General features: G+C 50.0%; 1 protein-coding gene across 7 annotated transcripts in view; it reads left to right on the forward strand.

The window, feature by feature from the left end:
• Positions 1–11,730, forward strand: part of LANCL2 (LanC like glutathione S-transferase 2) — an 82,426-nt gene that overhangs the window by 57,288 nt on the left and 13,408 nt on the right. For 3 of the 7 annotated variants that reach the window (XR_012333823.1, XR_012333824.1, XR_004528042.2), the window contains exons 9-10: positions 8,264–8,416; positions 9,268–11,209. Coding sequence is in view for 3 of the 7 variants with exons in the window: in XM_033862785.2 (XP_033718676.1) it covers positions 627–779 (153 nt within the window). In the remaining 4 variants the exon portion in view is untranslated. Of the gene's footprint in view, positions 1–626; positions 943–8,263; positions 8,417–9,267; positions 11,210–11,730 lie in introns of those variants that run through there. The other 4 variants (XM_033862785.2, XM_019939387.3, XM_004310826.4 and 1 more) reach the window with 2 other exon arrangements.

Raw genomic sequence — 11,730 nt, forward strand, 5'->3', positions numbered from 1 at the left:
GGGAAGCTCTTGCATTCTTCTGGGCCCCTGTGCCTCACAAGTGCCTGGCAGGAGGCGCTGACTAGGTTCTCGTTGGATGGGTGAGTGCCGGTGTGGAGGCCACTAGGCTGGAAGGGCCCACAGCGCCCAGGACCCTTTGTGGAGGAGCTCCCTCCCTCCAAGGGATCCTTCGGGTAGGCTGCTGAGTTACTGCAGTGATTGGCGGTGGGGACTTTGACCAAGCAAGTAAAGTTCGTTTTAAAGTAACATTTTTGAAACCCAAAGTGCAACCTTCCGTTTGGAATAAAAACGTAAAGGCTCTGAGAGGACGTTTATATGTTGGAATATCACAGTAGCAGCGCCCTTAACTTCTGTGTTAGCACTTCTGTGAAATCATCTTAAAGTGTCAAGATACAAGATTAAAGCTCAGAAACCAATTTTTAAAATTAAGATAATGAAGAAAACTGGTGTTACCTGCTGGGTGCTGATGTGAAGACTTCCTTTTTGTGCGTGTGAAGTTATTTTCAAAGTCCTCCCCACCTTTTCCCACATCCTTACAGCCCCAGTAAAGGCAGCGATCAGAGGTCACTTGGTTCTGGACCCCACCACGCACCCTTTCTCACGAAGGACCGCGTTTTGCGTTGCAGGTATGGCTGGCACTGTTCACTTCCTCTCCGACATCCTGGCCCCAGAGGCATCACGGTTTCCAGCATTTGAACTCGGCTCTCCACAGAGGGATACAAAGGTGCAAAAAGACGACTGAGAGATCCAACTGGACCAGAAGCCACCGGGTTGCTTAATGCCTGACACGGAACCAAGTGTGAATCCTGAAAGAGGGAGAAAAAGGAGAAGCAGGCACCCTCCCAGACCCCCTGTGTCAGAGTGTGATGACAGACCATCCCATCAGCGTTCTGTAACAGTGTCCCCTCACTGGTGTAAAATATGAATTCCTCGTGTCCAGTTCTCTGTAGTGTGTGCATGTCTCTTGGTGTTTGCTGTCTGTAGGTGTAGGTTCTAAACGGAAGCCCTTCTCTGTCCATGAGCCCGAGCTGGCTGTGCATGAGGGCACGCGGCAGCCTCTTCTCTGTACATAATATTTAAAGTGGGGTGTTTTCTGTACTGACAAACAGGAAATAGGCAGGTGGTGTCCGTCCTATGTAACAGAATATTCTCCGCAGTGATGTCCCAGTCGTAAGACTTTCCAGCATTTTCTGTGGGTACCTTTCAGATCAGCATGAGAGAAAGACCACTCCAGAAATGAAAAGAAATAGAACAGGTAGAGGGGGTTTGCTGGAGTAGGGGGTGGTGAGCCTTTCCACCAGGTAGTCGAATGCTCCCTCTTTGTGTTTTGTGCTCACCTCAGTGTTTTTAAGAAGCCAAAGGGGGTGCATTGCAGCTCTGCTGGGGCTCCCATTCTCAGGCTCTTCGTGTGAAGTTCCGGACCCTCCTCGCAATCCAAGGCAGCCCGTGCCCTGGGGGGTGGACTCATGACACCAGGGCCACTCGAGGGAACCGTGTTCGTGGCCACATTGTAAATCATGTAGCAGCGACTGAGGGCTGGCAAGTCTAGATTCAGTGTGTATTATTAAAGCAGGCTGCACCTCGGTTCTATCAACATTATAACTTAGTGTTATAAGTGCAGTGGATACAATTCCAGATGCATAATAAGCAGAAAGATATTCATCTCTTCCATGTCCCTCCAATTAAACTTACTCCAAAACTTGGTAAGTTATCCAAGTACAAATTGGAATGAATTTAGTCCTTATTTTTGTCTACTATTTGGTTGATAAAAGTCTCACCTTTGATGAAATGTATTAAGCATAAAGTACTAGTCTGCATTTATGCATATGGAAAGCAGTCTTCTAACCAAGAAAATTACGATTCTGTCTGACAACTTTTATTTTAAAACTGGGCATTACTTTGGGTTAGCATACCCTCAGTAATTATACCCTGTACATCTGTTTTTAGGAGAGTTTTGCTGTCATGGTGTGAGTGGTCTAGGACTGTACAGACTTCTCATGAGCTAAGCCAGTTCATAAAAGACAAGATAGGTCTCTCTGATGGTCTGGTCCTTATCTACAAGGGATTGTCAGATGTTTATCAGCCTCGTTTCCACTCCTTTCATAAAGGTGAAAGAGTGTCCATGTAGAAGACAGATCCTTCACACGTGTGTGATTCTGTGCAGTCCTCAGGGTCCCGCTGAGCCTTGGCGGTGGGGCTGACTCCCGAACACGTGCCCTTCGGTTTCTAAATGATGCCTCATGAGTCTCCGTCACGACTGTTCAGGTTAGGCTGATGACTTCCATGGGTATAAATCCTCACGGTTGTGTTTTAACCGTCTTCCTGGGCCTGCTCATGTGCGTCTCAGGCAGCCCGGTTCCCCGGGACCTGCAGGCGGGGACGTGAGTGAGCTGAGGGGCTGTTTGTCCGAAGAGCTCCCCTGGTGTCACAGCTCAGCCCAGCTGCACTGCTGCCACCTCGGCCAAAGCTCAGGGCAGCCCCCGGGGCTTCGGCACAGAGTGTTACCCAAGCCGTCTCATTTCTCAGGGGAGGCCAGTGGGGCTGCACAGGATTCACCCCCCTCAGCAAGAGGGGGCAGCTCATGGAGGCCCTGGTCCTGGCCACGTGTCTCCTGACCGGAAGCAGTGAGGGTGACCCTTCGTGACACCTGGGCATCACGATGCCTTGTGCGTTTGGCTTGTTTCTGCTCGCACACTGAGGGAAGATGGCGCGCTGGTGAGGTAAACGGAGGAGATTGTATTTGCAGGGTGTTTTTAGAAGCCAGCTGGATTGACCCCTCCCGCTTACCCACCAGATGTCAACAGAGACGCAGTCTGTGACTCCACAGTAACCCGCTTCCTGGGGCGCGACGCGGGCGGCTGCATGGTGCCGGGTCCAGCTCTCAGTCCCCAGAGGCAGCGGGACAGAGGAGTCCCAGAGCTGGTTTAGTGGTTCTGATGAGTGCGATTTCGGATCTCAGAGCAGCTCACGGCGATTTCTTACATTTCTGTATCCAAGATGTGTCTAAGTGTTTAAAATAATGTGTATGCACAATGCCATTTTAAAATATGAAAGAGAAAACGATGTCCACAGAAAGTGTGTGGGGTTCCCTGGTTCGGTACTTAGTAAAAACATGGTTTTGTTGTGACACTTGCGGGGTCTTCGTCTCTTCTCACCACTGCCTTTGAGAGCGACGGTTGGAAGCCTCGGCCACCGTTCTGGAGATGGCCTTGCTCACGGAAAACGTGGCCGTTGCTCACGTTATGGCGTGCCAGGTGCTTCACTAGAATGACGGCTTTCTCTCTCTATCCCAAGGGCCTCCGAGCCCTGGGCAGCACCAAGGGAAGCCTGTCTTGAGCCTGCCCGTGTGACAGGCCTTTACGCTCACAGTCACCGTGAATGGCCCCAGCACGGCTGGGGTCACAGCGTGCATGGTGGTGGGCACTCTTCTCATCACTGTCTTACACATGAGAAAGCTGATGGCCTTGCCCAGGGTCACAGCTGGAATGAGGGACAGTCAGGCTTCCGACCCGACGGTTCTTGCCAGTGGCCATACTTCTGACTTGTACTCAGTACCTCTTCCCCTACGTGCCCAACGTGGAAGGTGAGAAATTGAAACCCCGGAGAGGCCCTGTCATCTGTGCCCCTGTCCTCCTGGGTCCCTTGAACCATTCAGTGCAATTCCATACTCTTAACTTCGTGAGGCAGTTCTCAACCGCTATCACTTCATTTGCTAAATTCACAAAAGCAGGACCCAGGCGTGAGGCCCAGGTCCCCCAAACGTGTTTACAGACTGTCTTTACTCCTTCCCAGTCTCTTTGCTAAGCTTCAAGGGCCCCTTCCTCTCAGGTCTCTGTTTTTCCACATCCTGTGTTCTGGAGGAGAGCCAGGTGTCCATTCCAACCAGACGGTCACCCCCAGTGCCTGTCAGCCTTCTGTCAAACTGGCCGGTGGCCCGTAAGGCCGTGTGCTGCGTCATCATCGCTTCTCCTGATCAGAGGAAGGCCGCAGGCTCCTCCACGGCCCCTGCTCCCTGGGGTTGGGTCGCTGGGTGACGGAGGCTATGACGCGTCCAGTCGGCCTCACAACGCGCCCCTGCCCCCATTTCCGTCTCCAGTTTGCTCAAGTGCTCCACCCAGCATGCCAGGCCTTGTGCTCGGTGCTGAGAGGGACGGCGACAGCCACCCTCCTGCAGCTCGCCCGGCCCCGCGACGGACGCCTGCGGAAGGGCGCAGCCCCGCTCAGGCTCAGGGCCGGCCCGCCTGTGTCAGGACCTCGGACAGCTCTTCCGCAGCGCGGGCGGGGCGGCGGGCCTCCGGGCGTGCACTTCTGCTAATGGCAGGAGGGCACCGCGGCGAAGTGTGACCGGTTCAGCCTTGCGGCGCCGTGACCTCTGGCGTGAGGCTGCGGCTGGCCCCAGTCGTCAGGGAGCCTGTGGAGTGGGCATCCAGCGCAGAGGCTGGAGCAGCCTGTGTGAATTTGGATCAGCTGTTTCCTACAGAGTCTCTCTGTGTAATCAGGGCCTTATTTGGACTAACCAACCTTATTTGGTTAGTGGGAGAATTAAAACGGAATAACAAACGGAGAAAGCATCTAGCATGCGGAAGTGCTCTGTGATGGGGGACTTGAAGGTGTGCAGGTAGTGCTTGTGTGTGAAGAAACGGGCTCACTCTCCTGAGTAATGAAATGAAAACCCAGGTCTGTCCAGCTCCAAGATCCCAAGCCACGCCACCATCGCGCACCACTGCTCTGCCTAGCATCCCCGAGCTTTCGGCCATCGTGGGCGTGGGCGTGTGTGTGCCCAGCCGCACCAGGGTCCTTCAAGGGGAAGAGTCTGCCACAGGGGCAAGGAGGAACCAAGCCACAGTTTCAGGCTTACACAAAATCTAGACGTTCAGAGAGGCTGGGTTCTCCGTCCTCCAGCCTGTTCTTTGTTTAATGCCCCTGGAGGTCTTCCCGCTTCTGTACCAGGTAGATCCTTGTGGCTTTCATAAGATCATCATCAGATGCAGTGCTGGTCACATGTTAACAGGGACCTTACGCCCTTTTTAAAGTATTGTTCATGAGAGAATAAAGCGTGTAGCAAGCAGCATAATCACATATCCACCCACAATCATACAAATGTCTCCCACGGTCCCAAGAACTGAGGAAGCCAGCTTTTCAACCATTTCGTCAGAGAGGCCACAGGGAAGTTATCCAGCGCTTTATGCTTGGCTGCTGGGAACTAAAAGGGGGGTAATGAACAGGACGGTGCTGCCTCCAGAGGCTCTCCAGTAGCAAGAAGGACCATGCTCCCTGCAGCTGAACTGAAAGTCCTGAGAACTTGCCTGCCTGAAGGGTGTCATTGTTCTGCCCTGACACTTGAATCAGAGATTGTTTAGAGAATTCTGCACTGGAAGCCACTTTCCTCCTGAAATTTCGAGGCAGCATACTGACATCTAGCTTCCAGTGTTACCTCCGAGAACCTCAGAGCCACAGTGATTCTTGTTTCCTTGTGCTCAGATGTTGTGTTTTGATTGTGAGCACTTTGCAAATTGTACAGTTTTTTCTCTGTCACGATGATGAGCCTAGTCCTGGTTTTTTTTTTTTTTTTGCTTTAACATCTTTATTGGGGTATAATTGCTTTACAATGGTGTGTTAGTTTCTGCTGTATAACAAAGTGAATCAGCTATATGTATACATATATCCCCATATCCCCTCCCTCTCGCGTCTCCCTCCCACCCTCCCTATCCCACCCCTCTAGGTGGTCACAAAGCACCGAGCTGATCTCCCTGTGCTATGCGGCTGCTTCCCACTAGCTATCTGTTTTACATTTAATAGTGTATATATGTCCATGCCACTCTCTGGCTTCGTCCCAGCTTACCCTTCCCCCTCCCCGTGTCCTCAAGTCCATTCTCTATGTCTGCATCTTTATTCCTGTCCTGCCCCTACGTTCTTCAGAACTTTTTGGGTTTTTCTTAGATTCCATATATATATGTTAGTATACGGTATTTGTTTTTCTCTTTCTGACTTACTTCACTCTGTATGACAGACTCTAGGTCCATCCACCTCACCACAAATAACTCAATTTCATTTCTTTTTATGGCTGAGTAAGAGTCCACTGTATATATGTGCCACATCTTCTTTATCCATTCATCTGTCGATGTAGTCCTGGGTTCTTGGTAGCCCCTTCCAATCTGGGAACTTGTGTGTTTCAATTGTAGGAAATTTTCTTGAATTATTTCTTAATGTTTTTTTCCCTTCCACCTTTTTGCTTTCCTTTCCAAGAGATTTCAACTTTATTTTCGAATCCTTCCATTGTGTGTTTAGTTCCAGGAGTTTTTCTTGTTCTCAGGGTATCTTTTGTGTATATCCTCTTCTTGTTGCAATATTGTATCTCTTTGAGGATGTTAATTTATTCAACACATAGTCATGAAGGGCTTATTCAATGCCACACATTATTCTGGGCACTTGGAATCCATCAGTGATCAAAACAGTCAAAAAGTTTTATCTTGTAGAGTTTGTAGCAGCGAGAGACAAGCAATAAGGCTAAATAGACAAATTTTCTCCTATGTTATAAGGTAATAAATAATATGGAAAAAAAGATAGAATAAAACAAAATAAGAGGGACTGATGGTGGAGAGAACACAAATTACTGTTCTAAACAGGATGGTCAGAGTAAGACTAGAGACGGTGACATTTGAGCCAAGACTTGAAGAAATTGAAGGAGTTGGCCAGATGAGTATCTGTGGAAAGAGCACCTGACAAAGGCCGTGCCCTGTTCAAGAGTGGAGTGAATGACCACACGGGGGAGGGGGCGGGGAGGAAGGAAGGCCCAGGCCTGGAAGGCCATTCGGAGGAGTTTGGCTTTTGCTCTGGGTGAACTACAGAGCCACTGGAGGGTTTGAGCAAAGGAAGGACGTTATCTGATTTATGCGTCGAAGGGGACATCCTGAGAGAATGCCTGGTGGACGTAGGGAAACCAGAAGGCTGGTCCAGGAGAGAAATGATGTGGGCTTGGCGAGAATGGTCGGCCTCTTGCTGTGTCCTAGAGCCAGTAGGATTCCTGACGGCCAGTGCAGAGCACGAGAGAGCAGAGTTAGCCTTGGAAGGGGCGTCGCCAGCAGCTGAGATGTGGAAGAGGCCACTCGGGGCTCAGGGCATGTGGAGTCTGAGGTGACCGGGACGGCTGGAGTTTGGAGAGAAATCTGGGAGGGAACTGTCACTTTGGAGTCATTTGCATATTGATTATTTACAGCTATGAGCTGAGAGAGCTCACCCAGAAAGTGAGGGGAAAGGGAATAGGGAAGGAAGGAGCTAAGGCAGAGCCTTGGCCACGTAACACCAAGAATCGGGAGGAGTTTGCTCCAGCAAAGGAGGATGAGAAGAAGACCTCTACCTCATTGGGTAGAGGTCTGTTTTCCTGGAGGCCAGTGAGGAAATTTTACGTGTGCAGAGGAGTGACCAGCTGTTTCAGCCGATCCTGATAAGTGAGAGAAATGCTAGGAGTTGGCCATTGCATCCAGCAGCCTGGAGGTCCTTGGTGAATTGGTGAGCAGAACAGACAACGCTAAAAGGAGTTTGGTTGCAAAAGAGAGGAAAGAAATGGGGCCATAGTTGGTAAAAGAAATAAGATCAAGAAAAAACTTTTTTTTTTTAAATAGCATGTTTGTAAACCAATGTGATCCAATGGGAGCTTTTAAAAAACATGATGTAGGGACTTCCCTGGTGGCTCAGTGGTTAAGAATCTGCCTGCCAATGCAGGGGACACAGGTTCAATCCCTGGTCCGGGAAGATCCCACACGCTGCAGTGCAACTAAGCCCGTGTGCCACAACTACTTAGCCTGCACTCTACAGCCCGTGAGCCACAACTACTGAGCCCGCGTGCTGCAACCACTGAAACCTCTGTGCTCTAGGGCCTGTGCTCTGCAACAAGAGAGGCCACTGCAATGAGAAGCCCGCGCCCTGCAACAATGAGCAGCCCCCGCTCGCTGCAATCAGAGAAAAGCCCGCACGCAGCAATGAAGACCCAACGCAGCCAAAAATAAATTACTATTATAATAATGTGCTGCATAATCACAATACCAGTGTCACACCTGAGAAAACTAACAATGATTCTGTAATATTACGCTGCATCCAGGCCATGTCTGGTGCCCCAACCGAGTCAGGAGTGCTTTAAGTCTCTATTGCTGTTTTCCGTCGGGATCCAATCTAGGTTCCTGCTTTATATTTTGTTAATCTTTTCATAACCTAGGACACTCACCTGCTTTTTTGTTTTGTTTTTAACGACATCAACTTTCTGAAGACACCAGGACTGTTGTCTCATAAATCTCCCCCATGAGTTTGTCTGATTCTTTCCCCACGGAAACTTGTCCTGCCATCTCCCACTTCCTGCAACTCGGAGGTTCAGTTTGGACTCTGGAGCTACACTGTCCAATATGGTAACCACTAGCCACCGGTGAGTATCGGAATGTAAATTAGTTTCATGAAGATTAAGTTAAATTTTAAAATCCAGTTCCTGCATCTCCCTAGCCTCGTTTCTTTTTTTTTTTTTAACATCTTTGTTGGACTATAATTGCTTTACAGTGTTGTGTTAGTTTCTGCTGTATAACAAGGTGAATCAGCTATATGTATCCTAGCCTCATTTCAAGTGCCCAATATCCACATTTAGCCCGTGGCTACTGTACTGGGCAGTGCAAGTATTTCCATCATCATAAAAATTTCTGTCGGGTAACGCTGCTCCAGATGTGGTTATATCCTGGTTGGACATTTTTGGCAAGACTTTCTTAGGTGGTATTTTGTACTCAGTACTGCATCACACGCAGAGGCCTGGTTGGGAGTCCCAGGGTGTCCTGAGGGACTTGTAAACTGCACTAGGAATATCACACGCCCGCCACATCCTTCTCTGGTCGTCAGTCGGGATGCTACATCCTGCGATGGAAAGATTTCTAGGGAAAAGAAAATAAAATCAAAGAATATTAGAGCTGAGAGGGAAGTTTGATTATTTTATAAGCAGCTGAGGAAACTGAGGCCCATAGAGGTTCAAGACTTGCCCAAGGTCACTGATGCTAGTTGGAAGCAGAGAATCACCTTCGACAAGCATCTTCGTACTCCTGGCCATGCGTATATCAGAGTCGAAAATACCCTGTGGCAACTGAGATCACACTACTAAAAATAATCATAAAATATTTATCAGTGTCAGGTACTGTAGTTAGTCCTTAAAAAAATTACTTCACACGATTCTCACAACCACCCCACAAGGAAGGTTACTACAGAAAATCTCTGATTAACAGGAATTTATTTTTTCAGGTAATAAGAAACCTAGAATTGGTTCAACCCTATGAAAGCTGGTATCTCTGTGATCATCTTGGCCTTTCCGTCATGGTCACAAGGTAGCTGCTGCAGCTCCAGATATCACATCAGTGTTGAAAGCAGGGTGAACCTGCATGTGGCAGTGCCAGCAACTCCAGTCTCATTTATGACAAAAGTGAAATCTTTCCCAGAGGCCCAGAGGAGACTTCTGTAGTATCTATCATTGGCCAAGACTGTGCCCGTCGCAAAGAAAATGTGTGGCTCTTCTGGCTTCTGCAGAAGAAACAGGCAAGGGAATGGAGGTTGGATTAAACCAAACAACATGGAGGTGTTCCTGTCCTCACGGTTCAGTTGAGGAAGCTGATGCTCAGAGTGCAGAATCCCTCACCGGAGGCTACCCAGTGAGTTTCAGCGGCAGAGATGCTTTGACTCCAGAGCCCATGATGAGTACAGTGTGCTCACTGAAGAATGAAGATGAGGACTCAGGTTGCCAGGTCTGGGCTGGTTCAAACACTTCAAGAGGTAGGATGTGTGTGTCCTCAAAGAACAGGGGAGAGGCTGCCCCAGACCGTGATGCTGCCACCCGAATAATAAACTGAGGAAGGACATTCAGGAGAAGAGTGCCAGAGGTATTTGGGGATGGACAGCTTAGAGAAGTTTTACTTACTCCACTCGTAATATATATTTAAAGCTACATTTCATGTATCTATATACTTAATGCTATATATATTCAGTGCTACGTTTCTGTATCATAAATATTTCATAAATATATTTATTTAATATATACTACATTTCATGTTTTCTCCCCAACCTTCTCTTTTCCATGAGAGCTTAGTGTTGCCATCCTTGGTCTTGCCAACCACACACCTTTCGAGAAGGTGCTTCTCACAATTGGTAAGAGATTCATGGAATAAATGATACAAATTGAACAAAAATGGGGCTTCCAGCCCCTCTTCCATGCAGGTATGCATGGACCATGGCTCATACGCAGTGCCTGCAAAGCCTGCTGGGACACGTCAGTACAATCTTCCTAATGGGAATATTTGCCGAAAGCCTGAAGAAAGGTACAGATGCTTCGAGCCAGCAATTTAAGTCTAAGGTTTTATTCTGAGGAAATAAATGTGGATGAACCTTTAAAATGGTCACAAGCTCGCTCAGCACAGCATTGTCCATAATAGGGAAAAATCAGCAACAATTTTTGCAAAAAAAGCAAGTTGGAGAAATACATTAATACCGAAAAGTGAAACAAAACATATATGTGGTAAAATTAGGAAGAAAAGCAGTGGGTGGTAAACGTAAAATGCAGGCGGTGGTAGGCGGCGCAGTGGAGCAGCTGCGCGGGGCGCCTCCGTCCTGTGTCCCGAGTGGCTTGCGTGTTCACGTGAGTACATCTGCCCTGCAGCATCCGCGGTTATGCCAGCCACCGTCCTGGGGGTTTGTAGGCGATCTCGGCCCCGCACAGTCATCCGGGACTAGGCGTCCACGGCCCGGGGTCCGGGCTGGCGCGGGAGGGAGCGCCTCGGGGCCCGGCGGGAGTTCAGGGCGACTCGGGTCCCCTGCGTCCTGACCCACCACCGGCCCGGCCCCTCGCCGCTCGCTCCCGAGCGTCCGGCAAGCATCCACCATACGCCTTAGGCAAAAGTTACTCTCATTATTCTGGGTGTGTAGAATACTTTGCTGTTTAAAAATGAAAAATAAAATGGAGCGACCCCAAAATTAGATCGGAGTGTGTGGGTTAAATCACCTGCGGCGCAGCCGTGTGGTGGGGCGCTGTTTAATCGTTGCAGGGAAGAAGCAGGAGACTATTTAAATGCCAGGAAAAATGCTAGCGGAAAGCGGGCTACGAAGGATCCCGCGGTGCACCTGTGTCGTCAGAGCGAGGGACCTAGAAAGCGACGGAAACACGCCCAGCTGCAGTCTCGGGATGCTGGGGTCGCAGGTGATTTCTGCTTACCTTTTGCTTTGTGCTTTCCTGTACGGTCTTCATTTTAGATTAAAAATAAAGGCATGGGTTTGGTTTTGAGTAAAAAAATATCAGCAGGGACTTTGCCACGAAGGGCTAAGCAGGGTCCCCTCCTGGAGCCTCCCCGGGGCCGCCCCACCCACTTCACGCAGGTGCCGCGCCCCAACCTGGCTCGGGGCGGGGCGGGGCTGGGGCGGGGCCCGGGGCCCAGTCTCCGGTCCCCTCTCTGGGCGGGCGATCTGGGCGCAGAAGCCGCGGTCCCCGGTCCCGGGCTCATCGCGGGGTGTAGCGTGCGTCGCTGGCTGTCCAACTCGCACCACACCCTGGGCGCCTCCGTAGCCCCACTTTCCAGATGGGGAAACGGGGACACCAGGACGTCCCGTGCCCCCAGTCGTCAGGGCGACTCCGAGGCAGGGCGTCCGAAACGCCCATCCATGTGCGCGTATGGTCCCTCGCGCGGCTCCACCGCGAGTTTTAAGCCAGGGCCCTCACCACAA

This window comes from Tursiops truncatus, chromosome 9 (genome assembly GCF_011762595.2).
Source record: "Tursiops truncatus isolate mTurTru1 chromosome 9, mTurTru1.mat.Y, whole genome shotgun sequence".
NCBI lineage: Eukaryota > Metazoa > Chordata > Mammalia > Artiodactyla > Delphinidae > Tursiops > Tursiops truncatus.